The sequence below is a fragment of the Melanaphis sacchari genome, unplaced genomic scaffold, assembly GCF_002803265.2.
Source record: "Melanaphis sacchari strain LSU unplaced genomic scaffold, SCAv2.0 Contig0_pilon_pilon, whole genome shotgun sequence".
In the NCBI taxonomy this organism is placed as follows: domain Eukaryota; kingdom Metazoa; phylum Arthropoda; class Insecta; order Hemiptera; family Aphididae; genus Melanaphis; species Melanaphis sacchari.
The window spans coordinates 11,508,652-11,529,919 of record NW_020270366.1 but is presented as its reverse complement, the minus strand read 5'-3'; the positions used below and the strand labels follow the sequence as shown (position 1 = coordinate 11,529,919).

The following is a 21,268-nucleotide window of genomic DNA, read 5'->3' as shown; positions in this document are numbered from 1 at the left end:
AAATATCTTTATATATTTAACTACCATTATTTAATAAATAATATAATAATATTTTGATTTTAATTTAGTATTTCATCGTGATAAATTATCATTTTAAAATCGCCATATTATATAGGTAACAAGACGTATTCAACATTGTTGTATGGAATGAAAAAAATGCGAAGATAAAAAAAAAAAAAAAACCATAAACAGGCAGATCATAATGTCGTGTACGGGTGGATAGTTTCGATATCTTCCCTCGTAGATAAATAAATGTTCGTGATGCCAATCGTCGGGTGATAGGTATTATTCCGACGCAAGCAATAATGCACAAGATTAAAATATTCATGACATAGGTACCAACGCACCTCGACTGCTGCTGCTGCAAACGTCGCTGCCGCCGGCGCTGTTTCTTCGCTGCCACCGCCGTCGTTGGTGGGGAAACTCGAGGACGGCACGGCAACCGGGCCCGCCGGTCGTCCAATGGGGCCGTCGACGCCGCGTCTTTTCCACAACCACCGCGACAGGCTGGCTCCCGAGACGACCGCGCGACTTCGAGTTCTGGTGCTCACTCGTGTCGCACACGTTCACCTGTTGAAACGCGCGCGCAAAGCAGCACGATGCGTAGTTCCGACGTAGCGTCTACCGTGGTCCGCCACAGCCGTCATCGCGACCATCGCAATCATCGTCCAGGGCTGCAGATGCTCGTCGCATTGCTCTGTCTGATTTCCGGTAAGTCTCGTTTTCCGTCGCATTCGGCGGTATACGTTACGTTATTCCGTTAGCTTGCTTATAAGTTATAACAATAGGCTAATACACGGCTGTACACGCGTGAACGATTTAACTTCGTAATAGTTACAGTGACATTCGCTTATGTTTATGATGTGTATAATTGAATAATGATATCGCCACCGTTATAATATGAATGTGTCCCGTTCGATGAATTTCCGCTCGATGTATTATTACTATTAATTATCATTATTTGACACGAGTTCCTTCAAACCTAACATATTAAGTACAAATAACAAACATATTATTGATTTTAAAGGTGTAAATGCGTAAATAATAATTTCTTTAAAACCCGGCAGGGGGCTTTTTCAAATAAACGTATTATATTTTCAACACAATAGTCGTAAAGTATTAAAAAGGTTTCTTTTGAAGAGAAAATTACTTAAATTTATAAAATTAATAAACACGTCCAAGAAAATTGCAAAAAAGGGCACGTTTAAGCTGTGACACTTTTATCAAAAAGTGTTTTATTTTTTTCCCCTTCTATTATAATATAAATATATCTATTTTTAATCATGGTACAAGGAGTTTAATATATTTTTATACTTTAAATCATACTTTTTGATAAATATTCTATACGCTTAGTCTTTACATCGACTGATGAAAACCATCTATCAACCTGCATCAGATATTAATATTATGTTTTTATAAATTGTTTTTTTAGTATTTGATTTGACAATATAATACCATTATAATATACATAACATGACTCAAACACATTCTCAGAAACAAAGTTTAATCTATTACATAAAATATTTGTTTTTCCTTTTATTTGAACCGTCTTATATTTGTTCGTAAATAATTAATTATATAGGTAAATACATAAATTAGGAAATTTTAGAAAATTATGCTGCCTATCATATGAAAATTACACGTTGGATAGGTGTCTTTTAACATATTATTCACTTATTGTGTTATGCCAACACATTGTCCACCAATCTATTCCTGTCCATTATAATATATACAAAATACCTATGGTAAAAAAAAAATATAACAATGACGACGACACGGATTTACCGGTATAAAGTCACGCGCGTATTCAGCTCAAGTAAATAATTTTTTTCTTTTTTATTTTCTTGGATGGTTTTCACCTCTTCATTGAAATTCAGCGTCCGGATAGAGACAAAACCCCATGGTTTCCCCATTCGTTCGGCCCAATTATTATTATCGTTGATACGAGAAAACTACAACCGTGTTAAGAGCGTTTAAGTATATAATTAAACAAGATTCTATGAACCAACAATATTCTCTACAACAAGACAAAACTAATTCAAAGGGTTGGACCAATTACCTAAATTTTTATACCGATTAACATACTAAATAATATTGATTAAACCAATTCAAGTTAATACACATTTTATGGTGTCACTCGTTTAATTAATTTAAGTAATCATATGATCATAAACTAAAATAAAATTAAGAATAATAATATAAGACAATAGATATATAAAAACTAAAAATTATTAATAAACTATCCATAAAAAATTAATAACACCCATATTACTTAGTCAGCCAGCCACTCTCATCATACTAATCATTTCCGTCGTTCTGATTAAGTACACAAATATATGAGTGCTAGCAAAACCACATTTTGAAATAACTGATCGTTGTTGACCCTTTATGTCTATAGGGACATGTCTTACTTGATGATTATTAACGGTCCCATTGTTCCTGACGCTGAAATCGCATATTTGTTTTTATTTTTGTTAACACCACGGAGGTCATCGTGATTATTATTGCTCAAGTTAGTTGGCAATAAAATATGATTTTACTTTTCCACATTTGCTGCCTTTCACTATAACTACCATCGTCAGCACTATCATACTCTAATTCTAATCAAAGACTAATCACCGATATAAACTACGACCGGGGCGGTGACACTCCTTCACACTACAGCCATGTTAAACTTGACTTAAAAGATCAAATTATACATGCATGTATGATAAATGTTTATAATACATAAAATATTCTTGGGCAATAGGTATATATTATATTATACACTCAGAAACTTGTTAATACACATTGTAAAATATAAGGTACTACACGAAGTCAAATTTACTGCGAAAATTACCGCATTATAAAATGTACATTTAAAACTCTTACATGTATATATGAGTATAATTATAGTTTGGTGAATTAGTCAGGCATTAGGCTACACTATATGGCCGACAATTAAAATGGCTATCATGGGACAAGAGGATGACATACAAATGAAGAATATATAACGACAGAAGACTCAGACCAGTCGTTAGTGCATTTCATTTATATACTCAGATATGGTATTAACAGTGTCTCTCTCAGGTGGCTAGAAAATAAATTATCATAAAGGTTCTTTTAGGATAATTTTTTATCAAATAGTAGTGAAACCATGGCAGGCCCAGTTACATAAACTCACCAAGAAGAATTTATTTTATTATACATATATACGATATAAGCTAAATATGCGCACTAATAGAATTTGATCTCTATAGATGAGAAATCTTGTTGTAAGTAAATTACGAAATATAATGATACCGTATATCGTACATGAAGCTATATCACAATAATAAATTAATAACTATTCACATAAATCACAAACTGTAATGATATTAATGTCAAAAGCCGAACAATTTACGAGTAATGAGGAGTATATTATGTGTTCGATACGACTATAACACACTATCATATTGACAAATTAAGACGATACGAACTCGAGCGACGATGATTGGGGAGGAGTTGAGATTTCGAGAGACAGCAAGTTATACTAGTGTAACTAATTGCTTCGGTGCGTTCATCGACACTGCATTGCATACACGATTTAATTAAATAGAAGATCGCTGGAACGCTAGTGAAAACTATATAAATTAATACGCGTATACCACTGTGCGCCTGCACCGTCAGAGGTTTCGTTCGGTGTTCGAAAACTTTATGTAGGTACGTAACCACGTATTCCATCGTGTTCCTTCTATTCATTACCACGTCATCCTCCAAAATTCATAATATATACATTGTATACGAGTGATTCTCGCAGTTAAGTAGGACCTTTGATGTGACCAAAACGACTTGACCATAGTTTAGAATTCACTTGGAAAACTAAAAGTTTGCCATTGTCTGGTGTATGTATTTACACGATGAATTGTTTGAAATCAACGAGAAAACCATTAAATCAATAAATTTATTTCGTTCATTAAATCGATTAGGTGTAATTTATATAACAATATTCGATGTATACTAGGGGGATACCGTTATGTAAAATTTAAATTATTCAAAATAATATGTAGACCTTATAATTTTAATAACCGCATAATAAAGCAATAGATATTATCGACTTAATTGTATTTAATGAAACATGTTTCTTATTTTTCACATTTTTATACTTAAAAATATTTTGATTTATACTATAATTATAGGTTTTAAATATTATTTCATTGGGTTACAAAATTGCATAATTTTAAAGTCTTATACGTATAGTTAATCATTATTTAAGCCAAATAATAGCGGTTTAAATATTATATTAACTGCTGAAACATATTGTGCTTGAATGTTTTTTTTTAATGAATAATAACGAAGAGTATAGATAGACAAGACTAAAATATAGCATAATTATCCCAAAATATTTTTAATAGTGATAGACGAGTAGTATTATTTTACTTTAATTACAATCATCAAAGTAATTTATAAGTAAAATTTTTAATTTCACATAAATTATATATTTAGGTCATTGAAAATTTAGGGAAAATGAGAATACCTAAATATATTTTATACTCATATAGTGAAATATTTCTAAATAATGTATGGACCTCAATACTTAATTCTTCTTTGTCAAGTGGATAATGTAATGTGATAATTATGCAAAAAAAACATGAAGTGGATCTAAAATTTATACGTTGTAAGTTTTATTTTATATTAATTTTCCAAAGTAAACAAGTTTTCTGGAATAAACTTGAAAAAAAATAAGTTCTCATTTAATCATTTGATATGAAGACATTTAAATTTAAAAGTATGTACTATGAAGTGTAACTATGTATAATAATAAAAAATAATTTTGAAAATAATTAGAGCAATTTAAGTGAAAAATCGCTAAGAAATTAAAAATTATAATATATTATTAATTAATTTTATAAACAAGGTAGGTATTTCATAAAAACAAATAAAACAATACCTAGTTCATTTTGCCAAAATATTTATATTCTCTTTCTCAACTGAGATGATATCGTACCTCAGCGGATACATAACAGTTCAAAATACACAATCTAAAATTCCCAATTTAACTATCGATTAAAATAACATATTTTAAATAAGTGATAAAAAATGTTTAAAAAAATATATAAAATTGAAGACTTAAATTAAAATTATAAATTTAATATTGCCCGTAGATCATAATATTACTAATTGTATTTTTCCCATAGATTTCGATAAATATGTAATGCTTATCATATGGGAATAATTACTGGAAAAATGATTTGTAATAACATAAATTAGTTTACTGATACACAAAAATTATTCTTTCATTCGTTCAACTATTCACAATTTTATTAAATAATTTTGTAATGTATATATTAAAATAATAATAAAACTTAAATATACTTTTTTTAAAAACCTCATTACCTTTTTCTATATTAAAAAATTCAGTAATTCATTATTTTTAAACTATACATTTAACAGATTACTAAAAATTAATATTAATCTGAATTTTTATTTTTTATTTAACAACCATGCGGAATTCATTAACCTAAAATACTTGCACTATTTAACAAGATGAATAAAATTTAATATTGCTAGTAAAAATAAACTGAGCAAACTTCTCAACCATCTTTACCATGTGCAAATATATAAAATATACTTAGATGATTTCTCTAAGATAATTTTTTGTTTACACTACACATAGGTATGTTTTTAATTTAATTTACATTCTACTTCTTTTTATAATTACATATAGCAATTCACATAAAAATAAAATAAACCGATAATCCATATGTAAATTAGATAGTCTTTTAATTTTTAGATCGTAAGAATAAAACATAAAATATACCCAAAAGAATTTTCGTAAATTAAATTATTACAAAAGACTTTTTAGTTTTTAGCGTTTCGAAAAATGAAGGTCATTTTATTATAGGTACATTATATTCAAGGAAAAATTAATTCTTAAATATTTTATATTTTTATCAAATCTATAATTTTGACTTGTAATATCTTGACTTTTTTGTTATTTGATCAAAAATATTTCAAAGTTTTTAAACTTATAATTAAAAAATAGTAGAAGAATAATTATTATTTATTTTTTATTATTAGATATTAATATTTATTATTAATATTATTTTGTATTAATTTAATACAATAATTAGATAATTGAACATACTCATAAATTAATATAATCTTAAAAAAAGTATCACATTAGAATTAATGTTTTAATTTTAATTAATATAAAACTTGATAAATTTGTTTTTTGAATTTTTTTTCAGACGATTTGAAAATAGGTTAAGGGGGATAACCTAATTAAAAATTTTAATAAAACTTAAATGCTCACAACACTATAAAAGAAATTTAATTTTAACAAATGACGTGGCTTGTTATACTATGCAATTCTATTTCCATAGTCTGCAGAGTTCAAGTACAAACTATAATACGAACATTTCTAAAATAATATAATAACCACACTTAAGCATCACAGTACGTATATAATGTAATTATCAAGTAATAAGATTAAAGGATATTACGGAACCTACGTACAAAGAGCTTATAACTAAATCAATATAATGATATGTGCGTTCCGACTTTTCTAATAAAATTCCAACCAATTTTCGTAGTACCTACCTATAATACATATAATAAAATATAAAAACGTGGATAAGTATACACACGACTACACGAGTATAGTGGGTACATGCATAATATAAAATGTAATAATTATATTGTATGTTTAAAGATATAAACAAGATTAAAATGAGGTTTAGGGAGGATAAAGTAAATATTATATAGGTATCGTTTATAAATAAAACTGCTATTGTCACCGTCGGACACACTGATGGAAAATTTACGCCCGAACAAAGAGAAATTGGCAATGATGATCACATTTGAACGTATATGTATATACTATATACGTATGTATGTATGCATGTATAATGTATATTATATTCACACACACATACATTATATTTTATACGTTAGTATTTTTTTTTTTTTTTGGTATTTTTTTAATTGTTTTTTTTTTCTGTGGCTTGCGCTGCTAAACTCTGCACGGTTTTCCAAAAGCATTCACGCGCAAATTGCAGCTTGGCTGATGATTTATCAGTCGCCCCAATTATTAATTACTATCGGACACTACGGCACTGAACCGCTTTTGACCGCAACACGACCCGTCTTGCCGAAACCAAATAAATTAGTCAAACCAAGAGCAATCCAAACACCTCGTGCCAATTCCGCGGTCACTGGATAATGGAAGCGAGCGCGTTTTACGCGAAATTTATAACAACCACTATACTTTGGGAACATAGACATGTATTATAATATAATATTATTATATTATGTGTGCGGACGTATAGTAACAATAATAATGATAATACGGAAAACATAAATATTTAGTTTAATGAAAGAGAGAGAGATTGAAATACTGTAACGACGACATTAGTGTGCGCGACGGTAGCACTTAATGGCCTAAATGGATTTAAGACCGTATTAAATGTTATTGCCTCGGTTGTGCTGTTATCTCAGATCGTAATCGCCCACCATCGATGATTTAGACGAATACATTTTTAGTACGGATTTTATCATTAGAAATTACATAAAGTTCTATTACAATTATTATTGAGTAAAAATAATAATTTTACTAGGAAAATTTACAATTTGTTTCTTGACTTTTGTATTTTATACCTAAAAAAGTGAAATCTCTGTTTTCTAACATCTCTCAATAACGGACACTATTTTACTTCCTCTTCAATTTATTTATTGATTATTTTCAATGCACATATAAATATAGTACTGTATAATATATGTATATAATAATAATAATAATATACAAATTCAATAATAATATAGCCTTTGGTAAGTTTGATTAAACAAGTAAAGACCTAAGGTTTGTTTCAAATAACTACTGAATACCACGATCACTTTCCACCTGTCGAAAATAATAATTCTTTAACGTAGTCTGAATCCGGTTTACAAATTTATTTAGTGTTTCACGATGGTTATCGATAACACAATTTAATTTTTAAAAAAATAGAACGCACTTATTTATAGTATACAATACGATGCTTACATAATAATATTATAATAATATGTAACAGCAAATATTCAATAAAAATTATTCACAGTAATGGAATGATATTATGTGTTTGTTATAAATGTGCAATATTTTTTTAATTTGTATATAAAAAATGTATGTACATTTAAAATATTATGATATTTTTATAACTATTGACTCTATTAGTCCTATTAAAACCAATTTAAACCCATTTTCAATAAAAAAAATGAACTTTAAACTATCTTGACAAATTTTGCTAATGTTTAGTTTTTAAACTTAAAGATAAAATGCCAGTATTATTTTACGTTTGAATAATAATACAATGTATACACAATATTATGAACAGATCCATTATGGTTAAAAATAAAGGTAGGGTTATTTAGCGTAATCCTAAAAGTCTATAACATTATAATTTATAATAACTATAAAAAAAAAAATCCACAAAAGAAACTTTGATGATTCAAGTCAAGTAACTATAGTACAAATAGTTGCTATAATATTATTATATGACAATAAACTAATAATATTGTTAGAACAGTAATATCTTTATATATTATAAAGTAATTTAAAAGTTAGCAATAGTTTTAAATCTAATTTTATACTTACTGCTCAACTACAATTATGTTTATTCATTAAATTAAAAAATAATGGGGTGAATATATTTATTTTTTTTATAGTTCAATTTGGAAATTATTTTAGTTAGATATTCATATTATACGAAATATCTTATATTTAATTTCTTATAGCCAAAATATAAAAATAAAAAAATATAAAGAATATAAATAATCTTAAGATTTTTTTTTTTAAAAAGTCTAAAAATATGTATTTAAAATAATCTACTGATTAGAATTTATAACAAGAAATAATATAAAGCTTATAATTTCCAATCACAATCAAATTATTTTATATCTATTAATACAATTTACTATAATTAGTATAATATTTATCTTGATTTATTAAAAAAAATTACTTTAGAGTTTACAAAAAGAAAATGATTGTTTTAATATGTTTAAAATTGTTTAATGGTTTTATTCAAATAATATAAACTCAATAACACATTATAAATAACATCAAGTAAAATTGTATTATCATAAATAGGTACCTATTACAATAGATACCCTAAAAGTCGAGAATAGTTCTAAAAATCGCTGATAAAATTTAAAAAAATTAATTGATTATGTGATAAATTTATATTTTTAAATCATTCAAAGTTTTAATTTTTAGCTCATTCACTACTTCAAAGTTAAATTTTCCTTATTATGTTTAGTCAATAATTGAATAATTGTAATGCTCATAATTATAATTAAATACCTAATAAAATTCCTTTTTTTTTTTAAATTAAATCCTATTATTACTTTTAAATTGTTCAACAGTTATTTTATTTCTATAAACATAAATAATTGAGAAACAAAAAATCCAATTAATTAAATAAATTATTAAAGGAACTTTTGTAATTTTTAAAAGTATTTTACATATTATTATACGAAAATAATAATTTCATGTTAAATCATGTTTTAATTTTTATACAATAAATACTAATAAAAAAAATTAAAAGTACCGCATTATTAAATGTAAGTTATTAAATATTGAAATAACATGATTGAACTCTATCAAACAATTTTAATATTTTAAATCTGTAGGATTGTGAAATCATAAATACAATAAATATTAATTTTATTACAATTCCTATTTAGTTTTAGTTTTTTATTAAATATGTACTACGTAAGCTATACTTTAATATTTAATTTAAGTTTGTAATAAATAATAATTATCAATGTATGGGTATAGTTTTATATGTATATAATATATAATAAAAATATTTTTGATTAAACTCTAAATCGTTTTATAAATATCTGTACTCTAGCTTTAAATTATATTTCTGACTATACATTTTAGTAAGCAATAAAAATATGAAACCATTTTTTTTTCATGTTTATACTTTATCAATGATAAAGCTAAAACATGTTATTACATTAATAATAAAATAACTAATAAATCGAAATAAACTGTAGATGACATATTATATGACAAATGTGTTCGAAAAAAGAAATGGGTTCGAACTTTCAGCGAATTGATCAATTGCACGTGATTAAAATGAAGGAATACGTCCTTTTTTATATGATTTACGTTTCAATAATTTTATGAACTCAGCCAAACACATGTCAAGTCACGTGACAAAATTATCTTTCGATCATGAATAAAATTTTGTTTTTTGGAAGGAGCTAACATCAATATTCAACACTTCTTATTTATAGCGATACAGTGACACGCAGACAGTGGTGACTTAAATTATGATATCGAGGTATTAATACGTTTTAATAAGTTCCATAATCACTTAAAATAATCCACATAACTTATAGATATTATTTTTGAAATTATAAGGTTGATTTATATTTTTTGATAATAATTAAATTTTTTATTTTTATCAAAATTCTAAAATAAATTTACAAAAAAAAATAATGACTAAATTAAAAGAAAAATACTAAAACATACAACCATAATAAAAACTGTTGTTATTTAGTTGCATGCTTTCATTTTTTTTTTTTTTTTTTTTTTTAATAAATTGAAAAGAAAACAGTAACATACAAACACACTTATCAGTTAAATAGCTTATAAGTTTCACATAACGTGGTTTGTATAATATTATAGAATTATAGAAATATGCTCAATGCAATTTTTATGGAGATGATATTAATAATTTATTTTGTGAAAACGATAAATAGTATTTTTGTTTATTAATTTGATTACTGAATATAATTTTCATTAATTATTATTATAAATCAAAGATATGGGAAGGCCCATGATAAAATTAACTACTTAGTACTTAAATATGTTTTCAAAAAGTTTTTCCTCGTATTTTCTACGTATCTTATAAACATATCGACAAATTTCTTATGAAACTTAAGCCATTGAAGATTGCTTATTAGTTTCTGACACATAAAATTACTTAACCGAATTATTGTAAGGAATCAGGAGGGTTGATCTGAAACCTTCATTCAATACATGTAGAATTTATTGACACATTTGTCGATGTTACAGTTGTGTACGCCTTTCATAATACAGGTTTATCTGCAGTATACATATAATATAATTATAGCATACACACACGCGCATACGTTTATATGAGATAATGAAATCATTATCGGAAAGAAACGTTTTTTTGTATTTAATCGCCCTCGCACTTTCGAAACTTATACGAGTGACTGCTGTCACTGGACTATATTATTACGATACCGTATTTAATAACAAAAAAATAAAAAATAATAATAATAAAAACCGTTGTAAAATATCCCGTTCACCGCCGTTGTCCTTGGCAGTCATATTCCAAACGACAACAAAAATATTCACTATATTCAACGTTCCTATTGGAAGTAGAAAAACTTTTGTTATTCCAAATTGCGAAGCTATCGAAACACATATTGCAAAGGCAAATGTATTGAATTCGCTGCTAGAAAAGCGGGAATAAAATGTATTATATTACACGCGTGAATCGATCATTTAAAATGTGTTCAAAGTTTCAAATGAACCAAATGAGACGTCGTTTAAATATATCTGTAACACTAATGGAAGGTTTATAAGTGCACATCGTCTTAACCTAATATCGAGATTTTAAAAAATATATACTTTTAATTTTCAAACGGCATTATAATTCATACCTAAAGTTCTAATTATTTACAGAAACATTTTTTTAAAAGTTTTGATTTACATTAATGATTAAGTAATAAATTTCACTAATTATTTGTTATTGGTTAAAACAATTTTAAATTTATACTACGTTATAAAAACAGTGTTACTGTCATCTGAAAATTTCATATTTATTATAAGCTGATGCCCGTTAAAGAATTTTGTGGATTCTGTGATCTAAATAGTCTTAATTAAGGTGGTTTTAAGTTTAATATCAAAAGTACATAATTATATTGTAGTTTGAGTGAGTACTGAGAGTAATAATACAATGCACTTACAATTTGTTATTGTATAAAATTGAATAATCATTATTTTTTCACTTCAAAATATAAACTGTTTAATATAAGTTATTATGTAACTTGAATAATTAGTTAGATTGTAGTTAGAGTGTAAATACATACTAATTTTTCAACAATAATATTTATGTTACGTTATTTATAGATGAAACTAACTATACACACAGCAATAGAATTTCATGATTTACTAATTGCATTGTGTATGTTATGACCGAATAAATGCAATAACCATCACAATAAAAAATAATTTAAATTCGATTTCGGTTTTGAATTTCGTGTATGATATTATGTAATGATGCCCAAGTTTGGGATCTTTCCGTTTCAGCTTTATCAATGCAGCATTTGTTCGAAATACATCGTGTGTATATGGGGTAGACACGACTTTATCGTTTACTAAAAGTACCTATCCTTATTCGGCCGCCCAAATCGACTTTCTACTAAAATTTCAAGCATCGTCGAAATGTAATGGAGAATACATAAAATCAAACTTCTATTGTTATGATAATATGTGCAATTCACTGTCGTTTAATGTTATTATTATTTATTATTGATGGTATAATAATAATGAAACAAAAATAATAATAATAAATAGAACAATGGACAGCAGAGATAAAAATGAAGTACGTAAAACTATTCATTTCTCAATGTTATTCGTGCAAACATATCTTGGATCCGGATCGATTTTCAATTAAAACGATTAAAATTCGCCTTACTTGTATATAAAAAATGGTATCTTCAATCTTGGTAACTAAATAGAAAAAAAACTCTACGGTTAGGTACTTTTTTAGTAACCCATATGATGGTGACCAATTCGATATATAAATAATTGGATTGAATACGATCAACCATAGATATATACGATCCGCAAAAAAGCGTGAAGTTTCTTTAGAAATAAGGAGTTGCACTGTAATATATATATATATATATATATATATATTATATAAGCGTGTATTGTGTGTAATAGAAAAGTCAATCGGGTACTTTACAGGTCAACAGATTTTCCACTCTATTCTATATACTAGGTTGACATGATTAAAATTGCCGACGACTACAAAAGCGTTTTCATACAAGGTGACATGTAAAACTTCTAACGCAAATGCATCGTGTAGAAGACTTCCTCTCCTCCTGGCGTTCATCCCACAATACCCGGCAGCCTTTTTAGAGTACTCCGACTCGTTTATACCGTCCATACACGCGCCTATATTATATTGTAATCTATGTGACATCAGTAAAGTAACTATAAATGCGTCCCTCTATTTTTTACCAATTCGTCGTTATGGTCTCGTTGATATCCGTTATACGTATTACACTACACATGAGACTAGTAATTAAAATTTTCTTCCGCTCTAATTGAAAATGTGTGCGATAATTGTTTATCATGACTACCGACTGAACATAGCGAAACATGTTCATCCACATTAGATCGTGTTTATGTATATACAAGTATGTATGTATGTATGTATATTGTATATACATATTTATATATGCGTATCCGTCGTGTACGTCCTGTACATAAATTATGTACGATGATATACGTATGCAGGTTATTGGGCCATCTACGGTTTATGCGGATTATGATCTTGTAATAATTTTTATTTTTTAATTTTTATGTGTGACCTGACCCGAAACAATAATATTATCTTGTAACCTGTTTCTTTCAATAGACCGTTTGCAATAATATATTAACTGTTCAGCAATAAAAATATAAAGTTCTAATACAATTAAATATATCATAATATATGACGTATTGATTTCGACAAAGGGTTTTTCGATAACCAAGGTCTGAACAAACACGATTAATTTAGATAACATTATGAAATATAAATCAACTGTTCTCAAAAAAAATGCGATAAATAAACAAACTTGCCTTACCACATCATAAAAATAACTAGATAGTTCTTTAAAATTATTTCGAAAACGAATACTTATACTTATAAAATTATAAACTATATTTTCAAAATAATAAATCACTAATCTGGTAATTTCTTGTATGTTTTGTTTTTTTATATAAAATTAATCCTTGTTTAATGTAAAAATTTGTTTTTTGAAAACTTTCATTCTATATTACCGAAAAAAATGACAATGATTTATTGGCTAGTATAATAATTGTATGTTAATTTTTCATTTCCAATCAGCTTTCAGAAATATGTATTCGTGTTCAAGTATGAGTCTAACGAAAAACAAATAGTTAACGCCGGCTGCAGGGTGTTATATTTTATTAGGTATCCAAGAAACAAATTTAAACGCCACAACATTTTAAAGTAGATTTTTTAAATTTCTAAGTTGAACATTATTGAAACTCTCCTTTCTAAATTTTTACACTTTCACTTTAATTGTGAACCTTATGCAATTCAAACCTTGAACTATAATCATTGACAGATATTATAATGCCACGTGCACTATACGCTTGTACGGTCATTATGAATATACATAATACAAATAACTATAACATTCACAGAATGTTTCCGATGTAGACATTAGTTTTATACTGAACTACACTTGTATTTTTATTTTTAATTAATAAAAAAATTAAAAACCATGTTAGTTATTAAAGATATTTAAGTTGTTTAAAATAATTACAATTCATCGGGTAAAATACAAACGTAAAAAGTTATAGAAGATACATATTACATACTCCAATTATATTCAAATAATACAAGGTTTCTTACTAAGTTTTAGACATTTTTAATTTTATAAATCCTAGATGATGTAGGTATTTTTTTTATTTTATACGTTAAATAAAATACATTTATTAGGTATAATATTGTATTTTTTATTTTTTTATTTCAGCTGTATCTAGCGCCTCAGAATATTATGGAAAATACTTAGGCCCTTTGAAGTCTTATCACCATGGTTTAGGTGGAGACGTATATGCTGTAGACGCTAGAACCTTGCACATCAGGAATTTTGTTTACGACGGTGAAGGACCAGGTAATCATTACTTTTTACTGTTTAGTAGTGCATAGTTGACATCGTTTGATAACAAGCTCAGATGTAGCTATAACAGAAAGCGTTAAAAATAATTTTAAGCCAATATTTAAGTAAACTAATTTAATTAAATACGTATCAATAATAAAATAAAGTTTAAATTAGTGCTTTACGGTATTTATTTAATCTGAACAGATAATTTAACTTTAAAAAAATATTAAAATAGATAAATATATTTAATTTCTATATTTTTGTATTCACGAAATATTATTTATACTTATATATTTTTTCATTGGAAGAGGGAGAATTCATCTATTATAAAACTATTTATTATTTTATTTAATAATTGTTATTATATACAAACAATTTAATTTAAAAACAACTGAAGTATGATAACATATGTATTGATTCGATTACACAAACTAATGCGATTTTCAAGCTCTACATTTTGTAATGGTGTCAATGATTGGATTTATTATATAGTATCCAATTTTCCATTACCTATTAATTATTATTCAACTAAAATACATTTGTCAGCTAACAAATTTGAAAGACTGACATCAATAGTATATCATCTATGTATCGATCAAACTAGTGGATAAAACAATAATTTATATTTTATTAAATTAAATTGGGTTAGATATAAAATTAAAAAATATTTATACATAAATAATAATAATTATTTATTTCAATTATATCACATTTTAAATTCTACACGACAATATTGTATGCGTGTTTTCAGCCGCATATTTTTATGGTTCCAATGGCAAACAACCCGGCGTCAACGGATATAGGATTCGTGACGAGAAAGCAACGTGAGTACTACTACTATTATTATTATTATACACATTCTGTTCGCATAAAAAAAAAACCCTTTTTAAATATGAATTTATTTTTTTCTTGCCACAGAACTAACCCGCTGAAACGGTATAGAAATGAACACTTGACAATCACTCTGCCGGAGGGTTTGACACTGCACGATATCAAGTGGTTTTACGTTTGGTGCGAAGACTTCTCGGTGAGTGCATATTATAGACGAAATAACGAGTTCGGCCGCCACGTTTGTCGTCTGCCCAGTTTTTTGTACTCGACTAACAGGAAGAGCTTTATTTATGCACATTTACACAAATTAATACTAGCACATACCATAGTTATATGTTCATGCACACACAAACACACATACACACATTATGTATACGTTTTGTTGTATACACGTATGTGAGTTTGGAATTCATATCGATATCATTTATTAGAGAAACCTCGTATTACACATTCTGTATAGGTATGGATTATCGTGATAAAAACATATCTGTGGTGTTCGTTCGGTTCAAACAGAGTACATATAATATGCAAACATATAATATTATACCTAACGGTAGCAGACGGTCCTGACCACTTTCTCCGGTTAATTCATACGCGTATATTATACGTGTACACTGCTATATCATGTAAGGCCTCCGTAGTTGCTTTAATGAAACCAAATCAAAAAACAGCTTGAAAACACTCGTTCGTAAATGTGCTTTCTCGGTCACTTGTTTAATTTGCCATTCCAATTCTTAATAACCGTCAAATAACGAGCCGGTTATATTGTAATACGATGAAAAAAAAGAAAAAGTAATAAACAAAATTAAAATGCCGTGTACTGAGAATTATTATTTTTTTACTATTTTTAATGTCGTGTCTATATCGTCGTAGAAAGGCATGTTAACAAATCGCTTTATCTTCGACCTTCTGATGGCCATCGCCGACGGCTGCCTCCGAAATAATTATACGAGCACTTAAGAGCGCAATGCCGCATTTAATTACGAACATTTAAACTCAACGTTTTGTGTTAAAATAATCTGTATACTTTCGATTGATTCCTATCTAATAAACGGTTACATACTACACAATAATAAAACGGTTGATTGAAATTATATAATAATAATAATAATATCATCATTACAATCTTTAATTACATATATAGGTACATCATGAAGTCTTTTAAATAAAAGATTACAATATTCTAATTTCTAATTTCTTATCATCAAATTAGTTAAAATCATGGATATTTCTATTTTTTTGACACTTTAATGTTACATAGATAATTTATTAGTACAACTTTTAAAAACCTACCCATTTATACCCATATCATAATGTTGTATGTTTATAGAAATACTTCAAATACTCTTTCTACAACACAATGTCTTATTAAATATTTGTATTTTAAAAGGTTAATTTTGGAGACGTAAAAATTCCTTACAATCTGGATTACCCAAAACCTCAAAAAATCGATAGTTTGTCCGGAATTCACGGAGTTTCTTCTGAAAACATAGTCGTAGTTGATGCACAGACATTGCTGATACCAGGATTTTCCTACGATGGTGAAGCACCAGGTAACGATCAACAATATTACAACAATAAATAATAATTAATTATTATCGATATACAATTAAATTGATTTTAAATTTGTTCTTACCTTGGCATAAATGGGTTTACTTTTAGTATTTAGAAAATTTAATTATAAAATAATTGAATTAATTTATATAACCTTATGAAACCTTTTGATTTAATTAATATTTATATTAATTATTAATATTAAATATTAAATCATAATATAGTTGTGAACTGTTATATTACATAGAAAATAAATTAAAATATTAAAACTGTAGGTATTTTAGCCTTTTTAAATAATTTTATATTATCATTTCAAAGAAAAAGGAAAAACCGCAGTTTATATCATGATCACGCATTAAGCTTTTTCCTTAAACTTTAAACATTTAAAAATATAACTATTGTGTGGCTTTTACTGTAGAATATTTAAAACTTTCATATATTTTACTGAAACAGATAGAATGTGTTTCCAAATTTTTTTGCTCGAAAAAATATTAGTTGCCAACTATGAGATCCTTTATGAAAAGTTGTTTTTACTATAGCAGTACATTTAATTTATTTATTGCTAAAAAATAAAAACAAATAAATAAATACCACATATAGTATGTAAAAGTTAATTTGGACCATAACGATTTTTTTTTAGATGCCAAGTTTTGGGTAGGCCCTGGCGACAAACCGACTCCTCAGGGCATTAGGGTGGCGGATGAGAATGGAAAAGAAGTACCTTTGCGTCGGTATGATCGTAAGACTATTGTGCTAACGTTACCGGGTGATCTTACCATATTCGATATTGGTCACTTCGGTATATGGTGTGAGGCTTTTACAGTAGATTTTGGCCATGTAACCGTGCCATCAGTTCTTAGCGTACCCCCATCACTGAAAATGCTTGGAGTGTTGCCACAGGTCAGTACACAAGTTATTATAATAATTTATTGTCGTATAATTCACGAAAATAGTGTATTCGGCGGACATTCGTGCGGTGTTGTTCTCCACAAAGATAAAATAAATGTAGATGCTAATGTACATGTTCATCTTCATGTAGATTCATGAAGTATGCATGCAAATACATTATGTTTTACTTGAATGGAGTATTGGTAGTATTTTTAACATATATTATCTTTAACTGATTCCAATTTTCTAACCAAACATGTAAATATTTCGTATATATCTACTATCTAGCTGTATATTGTGAAAACTGATTATTTAAGTCATAATTATAAATTAAAGAAACTAAGTATCATACTTATTTATTAAAAATGTATTATTTTAAATACTCGTAGTATGAAAATTATTTTTCAAAACATAATAACACAAATATTAAAATATAAATATAAATATAAAGTCAAAAATTCTAACGTATAATCTTTAAACCATAAAAATACACTACGACTGAGAAATAATTTTAACGATATAATATGTAATAATATAGTGTTTAAACTATGTATTTAAAGTACTATTTCTAATTTGAAAATATTAAAATAGAAACAATAATATTCAATTTTACTCGTAGATTTATTTTTAAATATACGCTTTTACGTCGTAACAGTATTATGTTTAATGCGAACAGAAGTGTAAACTATAAAGACACAATACCAAATGAAAAAAATTGTGTAAAAACGATTTCAAATGTATTTTAAAATTATTATTATTATATACTTGTTTATAATATTTACGCCACATATAGCCAATTACTTACATTTATCGAATCATATATACGTATTTTAGTGTTAGTGAGTTAAGTCCATGGAATACATAACTAAATGTTATGTATCTATTACCATTAACATACTACAACTAAACTTGCGAATATATATACTTAAGACTATAGTGAGAATTGATGTCATAATAATAAAATAATGAATGTACTCAATATTTTATAAATATTATAACGCACCTATACTATTGTAATACTATATATCTTACATCTATATCTCATAGTATTTTAGTATATAAATCTCTATCTATACATGTTTGATTAGAGATAAACGAGGTAAAAACAATTTTTATTAAAACACAAAATACCATAAATAATGTTTGTGTTTAAAAATTAAATATAAAATATTCTTTTTAAAAACCATTGTAAAGATTTTAGGGTTTAATTTCTGGTAATATTTTGATGATTAAAAAGAATGTACGTCAGCGGCTTTCCTCAACACGATATTATGATGTATACATGTATAGATGTATAAGGAGTGTAAATTTGAGTATTTTTTTAATTAAGTAAATACCGAAAATTCTGCGGTACTTACAGCAGTTGTTTGGAATATCTAAAAAAAAAAACTATATCAAAGATACATTAATGTGGTCTAATTATATCTGAATTTCCGTTCCTTTTCCTAAAGTCTAAACAAAAAAAAATATATCTTCCCATTACGAATATTCGCCAAATTACATGCGTGAATTGTACGTTTCCGCCGCTACCGCCATCGCCGCCGCCTAGTCGATCCACTACCCGTTGCAGCTGCAGCGATTGCAGGCGCTGATCGAAACGCATTCCGTTATCCGTGTTGCAGAAGCCGGAGATGCCGACGGTCATCGGTCCAACCGTGGCGGCTGTAACGGGTCTGCAGCAACAGCAGCAGCAACAGACGACGACCCTCAAATCCGCGAAGATCCATCAATCATTGCTGGCCACCACGTATAGGCCAATCGTCAAACTTCCGGTCCGGCCGCAACAAAAAATCTAAGCCACTGACCGGATGCATCGCGTATAATACTTGATATTATGATATTACAGACGTCGACGTTTTGTCGTTCAAGTCTTAACCGGGTCCCGCGACCGTCCGCGATCGACACAACGTTATGCATTATTATTATTAAATAATATGAATCTATGAAAATATTATCTGTTAACAAATTGTTATTCAATCGATCTGTAATACAATATACGAATCTTAAACAATAACCTACGCCTTGGTATACATATAATTAAAATTATACTTACCTAAATGCATGCATTTATTGTCTCGACTTGCGTTAGTTGTAACCGGTCATCGGTAACGCGTCTTTACTCTCGTTATTAGGACGAGACAGAATACAAACGGACCGCTCATAACAATGATTCTAAGCCATAATGACGAAAAAAAAAATCGAAAAGAAGAATAGCGAAACCAAAATAATGAAAAAAAAAATAAAAGCGAAGTTTACATAATTACGAAATCAAAAATAGCGAAAAAATATTATTATAACAAGTATAAGTATAAAAATATAATATAAAAATATTCACAAAATCATATAATTACATTTGTAGCGATACCTTTTAAATAGTTAATATTGTCGATAGTATTGTAAGATAAAGTTAATTTACGTATTTTTTTTTCTGAACAGTTTTTATATTATTTTTTATTTTTTTTTTTTGTTTTTTTGCACCAGCAATGAACTGTTCCTGTTTAATGTCCTCTAAATGTTGTTGATCTTTCAACACATCGATAAATGTCCATTATGTTAGATATGCACCTTAAATAGGTAACATTACATTATAAATTATATTGAATTAAAATATAAATTTAATAAAATATATTTTAAAAAAGTAACCAAGTAATGAACGGGAACCTCTATGCCAACCCTCTACTACATTGTTAGTCCTTGGCAATAAGGTACTTGCCGAATCGTAACAATTCCATAAACTAATTGAATACTTTGGTAATCTACGACCTTTTCTTCGACCCATTGGGCGACCTATCCAAGTGTTTTCAAAGTAATCAATAAGTGGTCGTAAACTGTTTTCGTTATCTGTGTAGTATTGTGAATCTATTAATTCTTCAAACACATCTCATGATTTTCTGGTACATTTACTAATGCTAATAAAAGTCATATCGGTAATGAAAATCGTATCTAATGTATATTTTTGAGTCATATATTTAATTTATTGTATTTTACGTCAAATATATTGGGGAAAATGGAAATGGCATCCTTCTTGTTTTAAATTTGAAAATACTTCTTTAAATGCATTAATTTATGTCATTTCAAAATCTGACATAATTGATTTCGGTAATAAAGT

General features: G+C 27.3%; 1 protein-coding gene across 1 annotated transcript in view; it reads left to right on the top strand.

Moving 5' to 3' along the window:
* Window positions 1–486: 486 nt before the first annotated feature.
* LOC112591211 (protein Skeletor, isoforms B/C) overlaps window positions 487–21,268 on the top strand; it is a 33,518-nt gene continuing 12,736 nt past the window's right edge. Inside the window, exons 1-6 of the mRNA XM_025334961.1 lie at window positions 487–711; window positions 14,758–14,898; window positions 15,638–15,710; window positions 15,805–15,913; window positions 17,108–17,270; window positions 17,912–18,171. Of these exons, the coding sequence (XP_025190746.1) occupies window positions 600–711; window positions 14,758–14,898; window positions 15,638–15,710; window positions 15,805–15,913; window positions 17,108–17,270; window positions 17,912–18,171 (858 nt within the window). The 5' untranslated portion in view covers window positions 487–599. The remainder of the gene's footprint in view (window positions 712–14,757; window positions 14,899–15,637; window positions 15,711–15,804; window positions 15,914–17,107; window positions 17,271–17,911; window positions 18,172–21,268) is intronic.